The sequence below is a fragment of the Chenopodium album genome, chromosome 27 (genome assembly GCF_948465745.1).
Source record: "Chenopodium album chromosome 27, dcCheAlbu1.1, whole genome shotgun sequence".
Lineage (NCBI taxonomy): Eukaryota > Viridiplantae > Streptophyta > Magnoliopsida > Caryophyllales > Amaranthaceae > Chenopodium > Chenopodium album.
Window position 1 is genome coordinate 27,992,968 of NC_137860.1, and position 14,785 is coordinate 28,007,752.

General features: G+C 36.4%; 2 protein-coding genes across 2 annotated transcripts; one reads left to right on the forward strand and one right to left on the reverse strand.

The window, feature by feature from the left end:
* The first annotated feature begins 1,876 nt into the window (after positions 1-1,876).
* Positions 1,877-2,806, forward strand: LOC145619932 (uncharacterized). The gene has a single exon (XM_081674610.1). The coding sequence runs from the start codon at positions 1,877-1,879 to the stop codon at positions 2,804-2,806; it is 930 nt and encodes a 309-aa protein (XP_081530736.1).
* A 2,926-nt stretch (positions 2,807-5,732) lies between these two features.
* On the reverse strand, positions 5,733-12,622 carry LOC145621176 (centromere protein C-like). Its single transcript, XM_081675912.1, has 11 exons — positions 12,314-12,622; positions 10,924-11,069; positions 10,669-10,757; positions 10,474-10,576; positions 10,205-10,377; positions 9,343-10,091; positions 9,171-9,246; positions 7,717-7,781; positions 6,598-6,829; positions 6,386-6,493; positions 5,733-6,020 (listed from the first exon to the last, which is right to left on the reverse strand). Exons 1-11 carry the CDS (start codon positions 12,485-12,487, stop codon positions 5,893-5,895), a joined length of 2,043 nt encoding a protein of 680 aa, XP_081532038.1. The 5' UTR covers positions 12,488-12,622; the 3' UTR covers positions 5,733-5,892.
* Between the last annotated feature and the right edge of the window lie 2,163 nt (positions 12,623-14,785).

A 14,785-nucleotide genomic window follows, 5' to 3' on the forward strand; every position in this document is an offset into this window, starting at 1 on the left:
CCCCCCTTTTTTGGTGTTTTATTTCAACCAAACCACTCGACTACTCCCTTATTCAATTGTTGTGAATTAGAGAATTATTTGGTTAGATAGTTTGTGAAATGAATTGTTAGTGAATTGAATTATTAGGGTAAATTAGTTTCTAAATTGAAATATTAAATTGTTCTTTAATTAGGTTATTGAATTGCTATTCAATTAGGTAACTGAACATTGATGCATAATTTTTTTTAAAAAAATTAGTAGGATATGGCAAGCTCTTCAAAAAAGGCTAAAGCAATGAAAAACAATCCGATCTTCGGCAAATGTTTGCTAAGAAATTGAAATCACAAGATAACATGGCAAATGAAATCACTAGTACGCGATGTTCCAATTGACGTTGATGAACCGATTGATGTTGATAACGTTGATGAAGTAGTTGTTGATGATGACTCGGAATATATTTTAGTAGTATGTAACCGAGTTGTATTATTCAATAGATTTTGGGATTATAACTTTTTAGTATTAAACAAGTATGTACCCGAATTATTTGTATTGTACCCGTTTTTTAAAAAAAATAGGTTGATGTTAGTTAAATTATCAAAATTGTCCTCCTGTTGTCAAATTTCTAGGTCCTTATACTCCCTCCGGTCTCAATTATCTGCAACAAAGGGTATTTTTACGGACTCCTAGGAAAAACTTTTAAGAGATTTTAATGAGATGTTAGGGTGTTTAATTAAGGTGGGAAAAAGGAGGGAAATTGGAGAGAGAAAGTCATGCATGTGACTAAATATTGTTATTGTATTCAATTGGGTGGGAAATAGGAGAGAGAAGGTGGGCCTTTTTTTTGGGTGGGAATCTGTCAGCAAAGGGAAGAGGGAAAGTGGTGTTCCCTCTTTTTTTTGTGTGTGAAAATTTAAAATTTTCACATTTCCTCCCAAATTTCAACTTTTTAAAATTTTTGACCAAATTTGAAAACCATTCAAATTTCAAACACCACCATTTGTCACCTAAATCAGCTGCATATAAAAGGGCAGCAACCATTACATTTCAATGTTTAGAACATCAGAAATTAAGCCACCATGGCTTCCAACATCACAAAGTAAGTTTGTTCACAAAAAAAACCCCATTAGATACAAGTTTAATTAGTCCAAAATATTTACTGTCTACTCTAACATTAGTCCTAAACTAAAGGGCAGTATTACGGTTCCGCTTCCAGCAGCACTTCACCAAAAAGTTCGAGCAACCACAAAAAACTTCATCACCTTCCTTCAAATCTGTAGGAAAACAAAAAAAAAAGGTATCCAACGACATGGAACACCATTTTGATCAGCAATTTTTTGAAATTGAACAAATCCTAAATGAGGGACCATTTCAGTACATAAGTGATGAAGAATTGATGGACTTTGATGCTGATGCTGATGCTGACAGCAGTGAAGAAGAACAGGACAACAATCAAGAAGAAGATGAAGTACCACAACAGCAAGCAACAAGCAGAAAGCAGTTAACAGTCCAAACAAAAAGAAAAATGGTTGATGACATCCTACTTAACATGCATGCAGGGGAACTTAAAAGGGGATTTCTGTCAGACATGGGGAGAAGGTATGGCGTTCACAGAAGTACAGCACTTAGGGTATGGAAATTTGTAAAGCAAAGTATAGCAGAAGGCAATGTTATTGATGTCAGAAGCAAAAAACTTGGAAAAACTGGTCCAAAACCAAAGGAAATCACTGATGAGTTCTTGCAGTCAGTGCCACTCTATAAAAGGACAACATAAAGGAGTTATGCATCAGCCCTTAAAATTTCACACTCCTTTCTTCATAAGCTGAAGAAAAAGGGAAGGCTAAGAACACACACAACAGCTAATCATCTAGCACTGACATCTAACCACAAAGTGGCAAGGATGAAGTGGGCACTAGAGCATATTCACCCAATTCCAGCAGTTGGTAACCCAACATTCATGGACATGCAACAACACATACACATAGATGAGAAATGGTTCTATATGAACCCTGAGACAAGGAGATTTTATTTGCTACCAAAGGAAAAAAATCCCTATAGATGCCTACAGTCAAAGAGATACAAAGTTAAAGCCATGTTCATGGGGGTCATAGGTAAACCCTTGTATGACTGTAATGGGCAAATGTTGCATGATGGAAAGTTTGGCATATTTCCATTCACTTACCAACAAAGAGCTAAAAAAAAAAGTAAAAACAGGGATGCAGGTGTCATGGAAACTAAAGCTGTGGAAAGTGTCAACAAAGAAGAAATCAGAAAAATACTCCTGCATAACATTATTCCAGCAATCAAGAGACAATGGCATCCTAGTCTTCCTAAGGACATATTCATCCAGTGGGATAATGCTAAGCCACACCAAATTCCAATGGATGAGGAATTCATTGCTGCCTGCACTTCTGATGGGTTCAACATTCAAATGGTGTTCCAACCAGCACAATCACCAGACCTAAATGTTTTGGATTTGGGTCTAATCAAGGTCATACAATCTCTACAATATCAGTCTTTTCCCACAACATTAGATGAACTCATTGACAAAGTATATGAGGCATATGAGTGGTTTGATCCAATACTTAACAAGTACACATGGATAACTCTTCAAGGGGTGATGATGAAGATTCTGGAGAAGGAAGGGGGCAACAATTTCAACCCACCACATATGGGCAAACAAAGATTAGAAGCATTAGGCTTACTTCCTACCATTTTGGAATGTGACAAGGGACTCATTCAACAAGCAGTAGCATATCTTAACACACTTTTCATTCCAGTAAACCAGGATTTCCCAGATCAGACTCAACATGAGGTTGATGCAGACTAGGGGCAGAAGATAGGGACAATCATTCAAGGGAGGCATGACTTCCACACATAACCAAACAAGTACCAAAACCATTGTTTTTGTCTAAGTAAGCTTTTGTTTTTTTATTGTTGCTTATTATGGTTTGGTTATGTGTCTTTTGGTAGATAACATGTCTTTATTCTAAGGCAGTCATGTAATGAATGATTAGGCTACAGGGGACTTTGTGACTAAACAACTTTTGTATTCATAACAAGGTACTAATGATAAACAAAGTTCCACTTTAATTCCATCAGATTGGGTTTTTTTTTTTCATTGAGATGTTGTAGGATGTTACCTCCACAACACCTGTACAAGACAGTTGTTGGAGCAAAACCACTCTACACACCCCACTCAAACTGAGTCCCTTCATCATTTGGAATTATCACACATACATACAGCATTAAATGAGGGACTCAAGCACACAACACTGAATGAGGGACTCATTCTGACATCCAGAGGCATAGACTAGCAAGAACTCTCAACCACATCCAATAGGGGACTCTTTGGGCTCCAACACAAGCCTCATCATACATCAACTGACATTACCTAACCCAACAAGAGACTCATTCCAGTACAGAGGCAGAAATGAACCATAACAAGGGACTCAAATCATTACTGAGGCATAGGCAAGTCACAGTTGCAACATATGCAGTAGCACACACATGTCATCAACAAACAATAGCCATCATAAATCAACAACAACAACACCAGCATAAATCAACAACAGCAACACCAATATACCAACAACAACATAACAGAGCACAGGGTAAGCAAACCCTTTTCACAATCAACCAGCAACACCAACATAACAAATTAACACAACAATATCAAAGCAAATGACAGAGCACAGGGTTAACAAATCAACAACTCAACCAGCATAATCAACAACTCAAAACAATAAATTAGGGTTAAGAAATAGTTACGCTGCGCTGATCAGTTGTTGGGGGGGAAGTCATTAGGGTACTTTGCCCTAAGGTAAGCCAAATACTCAGGGTCCCAGTCACTGTAGTCAGGAGTAAAAACAGATCTGACTCTTTTCCGGCCACTTGAACTGCTAGAAGAGGCTGGGGCCTTTAGGGACTCAGGCAAAACCCTCCCCCCAGGAACGGGAGAGGGAAGATGGACCACCACCGCAGCAGGGGGTTGCAGAACTTCAGCCTCGACAACAATTGAGTCAGCAGACGACTCCTCAACAACAGCAACAGTGTTTGAAGGGCCATGAACACCCTCCAAGCAACAGGGGGATCCGTGTCTCCACCGTCACCCTCTTTTCCGGCCAGATCTGAACCATCTTCGTCGTCTGTGCTCTTAGTCTTCTCCTCTCCCTCATCGCTGGAAGAGTGTTCAACCAATTTGGCTCCGATCTTCCCTCCACGGTAACGGCGGAAGAAAGCAGTACAACGGCGAACTGGCTTCAGAATACCACTGCCTTTTTGAAGCTTGTACAGCGTAGAACCCTCAGATCTACGCTCTGGGGTGGTGATTTGAGGGGGGTCATTGTTTTCTGGGTTCATTGTTCCAGAGATTGAAGAAAAAATTTAGATCTAGGGTTTCGAAGTTGAGAGAGAGGAGAGATAGGAGGAGAGAGAACGACGGAAATGAAAGAGGGTGGGTGGGTTTTGTTAAATTTTCTGGAGAATTCTCCAGAAATGATGAATGAAGGCACCAAAACCAAGACATCTTCAATGAAGAACAATGAATGCAGGTAGTTGGAAAATGAAAGGGTTTGGAAGAGAGAGAGTATAAGGGGGTTTAATTTTGGTGGGAATCATTAGAGAGTGTTAAGTTTAATTGTGTTTGATTAAGTTATGTTAAACAAATTTAAAACAAAAAAGTAAGGGTACATATGTCTTTTTGCACATTAAATTTTACTAAAAATAGAAACTTAAAAATTTGTTGCACATAATAGGTAGCACCCAAATATGACAAATGTTGCAGATAATTGAAACCGGAGGGAGTACTTGTAATTGATTTCAAACTGTCAACTCATAAAACTTATTGATTTTATCTATAAAGCGAGAAAAAATGACCAATTGTAAGACTAAGTAAGTGGATCCAATTAAAGTTGACATAATTCAAAATTAGCGTAATACGTGCATGTGTTAGGACTTCCTCTCGTTTCTCATAACTTTTATACTATCAAATCCACTATTCCATTAACAAACTTAATTTCATATTCAAACACATTATCCAATTGATACAATCGCAGACTCAAAAATTAATAATTAAAGGTTGAAATCATATGAAAAGTATGCATAACAACATTATTTAAACTTACCTTGATGGAAAGGACAAGCGAAGAAGAATACACAAGTATTTCATTATTGACGATAAATTAGTGCATATTTTACAAAAACAGACTTAACAATCAATATTCAATAATAAAAGTTCAAATTATACAATAAACATGCATAGTAACATAATTTAGAAGCCAATTAACCAAAGTGGTATAAAAATTAGCATCCTTGTGACATACTGGTATAAATATTAGCATCAGCGACATATTGGTATAAAAGTTAACAAGTGGCGACGGATTGGTATAAAAATTAACCAAATTGTGACATATTGGTATAAAAATTAGCGAAGAATGACGTTTAATGCTTGTTGACTTAGAGTCTTTTTTGTTTAACTTAATTTCAATTTAGTTCAGCTCCAATCAGTTCGACTCAGTTCCCAATTTCCTTTTTCATAAACAATTCATTTCAACTCTATTCAATTTAGTTCAATTGATATCAATAAATCGAAACAGGCCCTAAGTTTTATCCGTATTTTAACTTACCAATTGTTTCAATTAAGTAAATTACACCCGGTTCTTTACGACAGCCACTCAACATGGTTAAACATCTTTTCTTGTCCTGCCCTTACCATTGACGCTAAGTTTCATACTTTCTTCCTGCGGTTCTCTCTAGGTTACAGTTAAGTCCAAGTACTAGCCAACTTAATTAAGAGTTGCAAAAATTAGTGACAGTCAACTGGAAGCTAACTGTATCATCTTCATCGGAGATCAAATAGACAGAAGTTCGTAAATTACATCACAAATAATACAACTCCAGCATTTTCTGGCTACTTCAGTGTAAGGAGGCCAACTCAACAAGATCTTTGTATTCATCGGAAACAAAAGACTTCACCTTGACTCCAGGTTCTTCTGCATTCTTTGATGGAGAAGCGTACTTCACTCCGATAACAGTCACTAGACCTACAAAACCAGTTCGGGAATTAAACAAGAGTTTTATAGAAGAATGTCTATAATGTGCGAATATAATTAGAATGTATCTGCAAAAATAGGACTAAGACCAGACAGGAACTCTAATCAAACGTGAACAATCAGGCTAATATAACAATACTTATAAAGTTGAAATCATAAATGAAAAACAAAGCTCAGCTTAGGATTCTGGATCTTCACTTGGTAAGAGGAAAGAAAATTGTAAATTTTTAAAAACTCATTTAACATTTCTATGTCGACAAGTTTCAACCCAACTTATGGCAGAACTATTTGCAAAGCAAGAAAATATGCCTTTTTGATGAACTTGATTCATCATTTGGTGAAAATGGAAAACTTACTCTCATGAACACGTCCATACAAAAATCGTTCACCTCTCCAGTACTCTAATGGTCTCATTCTTATTCTTGTACTACGCCTAACTCCATCCTCCAATTTTGTACCAGCATCTGCAAAGAGAATAAACACAAATGAGCACATAAAAGCCAATGTGGATGGCAATTCAACAAATTCAAAAGCAACAAACAGTTATTGATGAGGCACAAGTACATACAGTATAAGCTGGTTCTACGAAGCTCCTTGGTCCCTTTTCTGAGTCCTGGGCGAGCACCTTCCACTTTTCTTCTTTTATTCCTAGCTTCTCCAGAAATAGACGCCTCCGATTGAGTTGATTTTGTTTTTGCTTTCTGCCCTTTCTTCACTGTTCCTTCAGCAACAACTGCTTCAGATGGTACCTCTGATATCTCCTTCTCTTTTAATTTCCTCTTGGAAGATCTCACAGTTTCCTGTTATATAAAAGAAGATAAATTAGGAAACCAATAGAGCAATATGGTCCAAAGTCTACAATCTCACAAGCAAAATCTGAGGAAAGCCTCAATGGGCAGAAGTATTATATAACTTCCATTAATGGGACAGGCCAGTAGGGACATAAGAGACCTCCAGTAAAGAGAGTCTCAAATGAAGAAATAAAATAAATAGAAGCGAAAAATGAACTCCAGGACCTGGCAGAACCCTGCATTTCAATAGGTGAAGTACATTTCCTTACAACAGAACAGCAATGGATAAGAGGTGATCCAGCTGATTCAGGTATTTGATAGACCACCACCAACAAACAAAGAAATGCACCAAACAACAGAAACACAAAAAGTAAAGACCACATGTGGAAAAGTTAATGAAGACTCATTAGCTATACTGACAGATATTTCAGTATTTCATAGTAGAAAGCAAATAGCTATTAAACAGTTTGATGAACTTGTTATCCGGTTTTTTTTGGAATGGATAACTAAAGAGGGGTGAGGGGTCATTGTTTGAAGCATCTATCTGGCCATTAGTCCAGTACTGATCTGTGTTCAATGTTTCAGTATATTTGGTAAAGATTTGGCAAGCAGCCATATGCACCGTTATTTTCATAGGTAAAATCTGCTAATATTGTGGTACTGCCGGTGCAAGCTGGTAGTGATCAGTGTTAAGAGATTCTACTATAACGAATTGTTGAGCTGCAAGGGTTTAATTATCAATCATAAGTGGCTTGCACCCTCCACTATATTATGATTCATGTACTTGGAGCTGAAATTCAGAATTATAAATAGCCCTTCTAGTTCGTACTTAGTACATACTAGCTCACAGTGAATATAAAAATAAAAAATAAATAATAAGTAAAAGTAATAGCTACCTCAGTAGGCTCTTCCACAGCAATATTCTCTGTATTTAATGGTTCACCAGTCCCACCTTTTTCAACTGCCACAATTTAGTTTGCTCGTCAGAAAATAAGAAAAGAAAATGTGAAAGCCTAAAGTTATGAAACCCAGAATATGAAACAAACTTGTCTTAGCATGTTCAACATAGAGCAGCACAATACATGGGGGAAGAAGGCAAAAAGAAAAAAAGTACTACGTATTACAAAATTGTAAGCAATTTCACACTATAAACCCAGAAAGCAAGTAAAGATAATGGATGGAAGCTTCATTAGTACATCACTGTTCACATATAACAATGACATTTTCAATGATAAAACAGGTAGTAACTATAAGCAGAAGCGGCAGATAAAATAGTACTTCGTAATAAATAAATAACACTTTGCTATGGACATCATTTATCAAGGGCATTACAAAAACAAGTTGTTCAGGAATGTCATTAAGGATGAAAGTCTGGCTGATCCGCACAAGAAAGTACTACACAAGTTGTCTTTGTAGGCATTACATAGCTCTAACTCTTTCAAAGATTCATTCAAGTCCTATCCATTTAAAGGTCTTTCAAGATTCAAGCAATTTCTAAACCAATAATCACCAACTTCCAAATTATTCCCAAAAAAGGGCAGAGACCTCATATAAAAATAAAAATGCAGCGAGACTTGTTCCAATATGGAATACAAAACCACCTTGAACAGAAAAGAGCTAGCATTTATGCAAGGTTCAAGCATACATTCTGACTGTTGGCAATTAGATCTCAGTCAAGATCAGTAACTATTGGCACCAAAGCAACTTTTGCTATACACTGATATCAGATCACAAGCCTCATCAGTGGAAAATACATCAGTTCAGAGTAAGAGAATGAAGCTATAAGTCTCAAGCTGGCTTAATACTTGTTACTTTGTCAGAATACCCTTTGCAAATAGCATCTTTTCTTTTTGATACATCACAAAATTCATAAACATAGCTTCTTGCCAGGGTAAGGGCTGCAAATATATTTTCTCTTAAACAACCATATTACTAGCCCATCAAGTTCCTAGCAACATAAGCACAAGGGACAAGCTTTTCTAGGGAAGGAAAGGATTGTGTATTGCTTTTGTTGGACTTACTAAGTAGTTAAGAGGATGCAGATAATAGAGACAAAGGATAAACACATGAATATATATATAAAGAGGATTCAATCCAAGCACTTTACTCCCTCCATCCCAGAAAAGTACAAAATACATCATCTACATTCCCGAGTTGCCCTCCCAAAGTCATCCAGTGCACAAAAAGACACCCAATCGCATGAACGGATGATATACATCCTCCACATTGCACTACCCAAAGTCATCCAGTGCATACAAAGAGTCAAAGACACAAATAAAAACTTATGCTTTACAAACAAAAGCTAATGAATACATGCATCATGCATTACATAATTCCAATATTTAGTTACCTCCATATGAGCTAGATTTCTCATTATCAAGGCAATCGAAGATGAGTTGATGTCCAGGTAACAGGGTTGCATCCACCTGCTTGTTAATCAAGTGTTCCAAATCAAATTTCTAACTTATATGAGTTTAAAAGACCTTATCAATAAAATCATCAAGCTCCAAAGTGAGACTAACCTCATCCTCGTGTCTTTCAGGCTCACCAGTTGGACCTACATCATTAGACGTCAATGCAGGTCTATTCTCATCAGAACCTGCTATGTTTTTTTCTACATGCACTGGAGACCTTCCAAATTCACATGAATCAGTCCTATTACTAATTGGATCACATCGCCCAACATCCTCTTTTTCTTTAGGTTCACTAATGGGATCTACATCCTTTGCTACAGAGACAAAAGTATCATCACCAGAAACTGCATTGCTTTCTTCTTCATGAGCTGTAGATCTCCTAAATTCAGGCGAGTTCTCCCTCGCATCAACCTCATCAGATTGGCCAGCCTGATCCACCCTGGTATCTGGTTCACTAGTACGATCTGTAGCCTTGGCTGGTGATAAATCAATCTGAAGGGGTGAAAATTGGTCCATTGATGGACTACGTCTAGCAATGTGTCTGTTCAACAATGAGATAGACGCCAATGGACTTCTGGATTTTGCAGGAGATACTTGGTCACCAATTCTGGTAGCTTTACTCTTACCAGACAGATGAACTACTATATCATTAATCTTTTGCAAAGCTGAGTTTGAAGCCAACGATTCACGCAGCTGAACACGCCAGTCGGGAAAGAAAGCTTTACCAATATCTACATTTTTTATCTGTAGTTTGTCTCGGAGAACATTCTCTACTTCATCCTTATCTACTGCTTCATAATTAGAAGACAATAGCTCATCAAGCTTGCTGACTTTGCTGATTGTCGTAGATTTGGATTCTGTAGAAATGACAAAGATATTATTCATTATCCTAGTTAGAAATAACAATGAAATAATCATAAATCTCAAAGAAGCACCGAACAGTTCATAACAACTTAACAACAACACCCACCAGGCTCTCTCACATTTGGTGAATCATTGATAACTTTAGCATCTGGTACGACATCATTTTGAGCAGGGCTTTGTACGTCATTATCAAGTGTTTCTTGAGCAGGCAAAAAAGTCTCATCAACCTCAGCCACTGAAATTGAAGAGCGAAAACGATTTGCATAGGTTGCTGACCTCCTGTAATAAACAAATATAGTTACATTCACGCATCCCATATTGCATTGATACATAAGTTCACATAAGCACATGCAAGAAAAGAACAGAAGTTCTAACCCCAAAAGGCCAGGCCGGCGACGACTAGGAGCCGAAGATACGCGATTTTGATCCAAGTCCAAGAGTGGCTCGCCATTTAGTCTTTGCACTTCCTTTTTGGCATCTATAATTCATTCAGCAATAGCATGCACTATGAACTGCAAATCTTATGCAATTGAGAACTTAATTTAATGTCAATTGAAAACAGACGCTTACTTTCCATCCTTTCATACGCTGCGAAATATTCCTCTGGATCACTCAGTTTATCAACATCTATGCTAAAATCCAAAGTCGCAGCAGGCTGACTGCAGTACAAAAGACAATTATAACAAGAGTACATCCCACAGTACACCTTATTATAAATCTCTAATTGCAATAAAGACATGAATTATCTTGAGGCAAGAGAGGGAGGGGGGAGGGGATCACAGCGCATGAAAGGAAGTTAAATGCATTTGCTTATTACTTCATCACCTTGGAATAGGTTTTGCAGAAAACTTGGCCCGCTTAAGTCCTAGAGCAGGTCTTCTCTCTCGAGGAACTTTTTGTTTTTCTGTGAGAACATTGTCTTCTAGTATGGTCTTTGTTTGCTTCAACAGCTTGTCAGGACTACTTAATACCTGAAAGCAAAGCAACATCAAATCATCAATACTTAATTTTTTCAGCTTGTACCAAACTACTCATCAGTGATATTAAAAGTATAAGGAATCTAGATTCTTAAGTCAGCCCTCCATCCAATCTGGAGGGTGCATAATAGTTAATCCAGAACCTTCCCTTCTAAACACCATACGTCCATACATCTACAATATAGATGTGCTGAAGCATACCATTCCCTTCTATGGCAGCAGATAATCTTATCTGTCCAAGTCAATAGTTGAAAATAGCAGAAGATAAAGAGCACTATACCTCTTTATCTTACAATTTCATACCATTAAAGTGACTAAGTGAGATATTATGAAATCTAAAAAATAATAAAAATAAGTAAAAGAGAGAGACAGAGCAGGGCAGGAAACGAGGGAAATACTATTTGACGACATTGTCAAGTACTCTAGCTCCTTGTTTTTCTAAAGACTTGCAGGTCATTTTAAAGTTTTTAATAACTTTCACTGTCCACACCATTGATACTGAAATTTTGCAGCATAACAAAGTTTCAACCCATGCAAGGTCACTGTGATAAACAGTAACTAGTTTCAAATCTTTCAATATGATGGCCTTACGATAAAACAAATAAGGAGTAGGTCATTTTGAAGTCGCAGATAATAGGTCTAATCTAATCCAAACAATGCCGTAACATATCTAGTCAGAACCCTAACAAAAGTGCCATGCCAACTCAAAATCCTAACTATTCAACTGACTATATTGTCGGAAACATTCCTCTTCACGCACCCAATTCCCTGACTGAAGCGCCACCAGCTCATCGCACCATACCATAGTCCAAAAGTAGTGCTTGAAAACTCAAATGTAGAATCCATTACTATTCAAGTCCACAAAACCTCCCAATTAATATACATTAAACTCCATTCAAGTCATAATAATGTAGACAACCCGTAAATGTTCACCCCTTAGCACAAAAAAAAAACACATTAATACAAGAAAATTCAAACAATCCAACAAATTTCCGGCATTTCAAAACCCATCAAGCTTCTATTAATTACAATTCCCTCAAATTCTATGCAACCAAAAATGCAACCCTAAAAACCAAATTTCCCAAACAAAAAAAATCACAATCATCAACCATTCAAAGCTGTTGATAATCCACCAAATTAAAATTGCAATTGGCAACTTAGCATTCAGATCCAAACCCAATGACAAGTAATTAATCATAATCAAAATCAAATTGAAGACATTGAGTTAAGTAGCTTACTCTAGCTTTAAGATGAGCGTCCAAAGCGTCGAAAATGGAGGAATTAGGGTTTGAAATTGTGGCAGAAGATGATAATGAAGAGGAATTGAAGCTGCGAGGGAAGAGAGATAAACTGGATTTGTCGACGAGTGGGTCGACTAATTCGAATCCCTCAGTTTCACTACTTACTCCCATGATTTGCGCGCTTAATCTGCGTCGAATTCTTCAGTTAGGGTTCGAATTCAGGGTGATTGAAGTTGATTTGTGAAGAATTTGGGGAAGAAATCGACGAATTGTCTCTTTCTCTCTCTTCAGATGAACCCTAGCAGAGTGACACCATATTTTTGGGGGGGTTTGAGAGGGGAAGTTGAATTGAAGAGTTTCGAAATTTTAATAGGGCGGGACGCGGGGGAAGTTAGATTAATCACCAGGTGTTACGGTCTTACGGAGTATGTGCAAGTTTTTCCTGATTAAGTCTCGTGCGGCGTGTCATGCACAGTAAATTTAATTTTTGTAAAAATATCTAACAAAATAAATTTGATACTCGTAAAATATACACATTAAATATAAAAATATAATGTCATAATCTATATTAAGCAAAAATTAAATAAAAATGATTTTCATACTCCGTCATAACATTTTTTTTTTTTTTGAAACCTACTCTGTCATAAAATTATAACTCGTCTTATAAAAAGGATTTTTTTTCAATATTATCCAACATTTATGATTTTTATACAACAATAGAAAATGCACTTGGTTTCAAAAAATAAAAAATAAAAACACTTATGTGAAAAAAGATTTGGCTAGCAAACAAAAGAGTATCCAAAACAACAAATCTTAGATGATTTAATTCCCTTTTACCTTTAGGTTGTATTTTGGATGAGGATGTTGCAGACTTGGCAATAATACGTGTACGTCTAATCCCCTTCAGAGCAACTCCAATAGTAAGCTAATTCCCAAGTTAGCTTGCTATGCCACCTAGTATTGCAAAGCTATTTTTCCTTCTAGCTAATTTATACTACAATGGTTAAGTTAATTAGTATTTAGATTTTTCAGCTTTATTTTCTAAATAATTGGTATTTTATTAGAGACAATTAATTTCCAAGCTAATTAGAGCAACTTCAATGGCAAGCTAATTTGACAATTAGCTTATCATGCCACATAAGCTTTTAAGCTAATTATCATTTTAGCTACTTTTTTCTCCAATGGCTAGCTATTAGCTTAGGTACTAGTTGTTGGATTTGTTGGATAGAAAATACATATAAAGAGCTTAATTGGTGCAATGAGCATTTTTATTTTGGCAAGTTTAATTCCCAAGCAAATTAGCTTGGCAAAGCTAATTTGCTTAGCCAAGCTAATTAAGTTTTCTAGCTCCAATGGTCAAGCTAATAGCTAGGGAATTATTGTAATTGCAAGCAAGTCCCTAGCTACAACCATTGGAGTTGCTCTTAGCATAGCTAAGCTAATTTGCTTGGCATTAGCTTGGTCGAGCTAGTTATTAACATATCCTCCAATGGTTTGGCTATTAGCTTGAAAATTATTAAAATTGCAAGCTAGTCCCTAAAAGCAAACTAGCCCTTTTTTTTTGCACCCAAAATAAAATGAAAATTATACTTGCACACTTCAATTTTTCTAACATTCGGATACCTTGATTAACAATAATTTTATTTTTAAGTATTTTTATTGAGTAAAGAATTTATTTAAATTTTGGCAATCCTTGTGAGTTGTGTACCTTGTGACTGGTAGGTTTAGAGGATGAGATAGATACGAAAAGGACTCATTAATAGACTTATGGACTAGATGACTGCAGAAATTTGCTCAATGTTTGAGAAATAACTTCATAAATTATCCCATACAAATTTGTCTTTAGTATTATTTGATAATTTCACATTCAACTAAAATGTTTGTGACTATATAATATTGATCAATCTAACACACATTTTATTGCTAAATTAATGGTCTTTACTCTTGAGTTGGTGGTTATAGCCCTATAGGTATTAGGTAACCTTGTTACGACTACTACGATAAAAACAGGTTGCACAGCAATACAGCATACTGAATTACTGATACAATTGAGCATATACAGTTAGCCAATAGTACAAGCAATTTCGTCGAGAAAATGAATATGGATGTGAACTTTCATAATTTTATGTGACTTTTGAACAAATCCAACCTACTTCACTGCCCGTATACATTCGCTGATGAATTACCATACAAGAATTACACCATGCACTAACTAATAACACAATTACAAGTACATAACTATTCTCCTTATTCAGAATCATAGCTCAGCTGAAATTTAAATTGACTTTTCCCTCTTTGTTAAGTACAAATCCATTCTGTTCCAATCTTTCAATATTCAAGGAGGAATAGGTCCTTGACTAATGCCGCAAAAACCTTCAGGCCCTCAGGGATTTCAATTCAGAATTGCATTACAGTACAGAGCATCTAAAACAAGTGCATAACAAAACAAGGGAGCTGGATTGTAACAAA

Coding starts and splice junctions, on each gene's coding strand:
- LOC145619932 (XM_081674610.1), top strand. CDS start 1,877: ATGAAGTGGGCACTAGAGCATATTCACCCAATTCCAGCAGTTGGTAAC.
- LOC145621176 (XM_081675912.1), bottom strand. CDS start 12,487: ATGGGAGTAAGTAGTGAAACTGAGGGATTCGAATTAGTCGACCCACTC. Junction 7,782..9,170: donor GAAATCTAGCTCATATGGAG/GTAACTAAATAT, acceptor AAATTGTGGCAG/TTGAAAAAGGTGGGACTGGT. Junction 6,494..6,597: donor TCGTAGAACCAGCTTATACT/GTATGTACTTGT, acceptor TTCTCTTTGCAG/ATGCTGGTACAAAATTGGAG.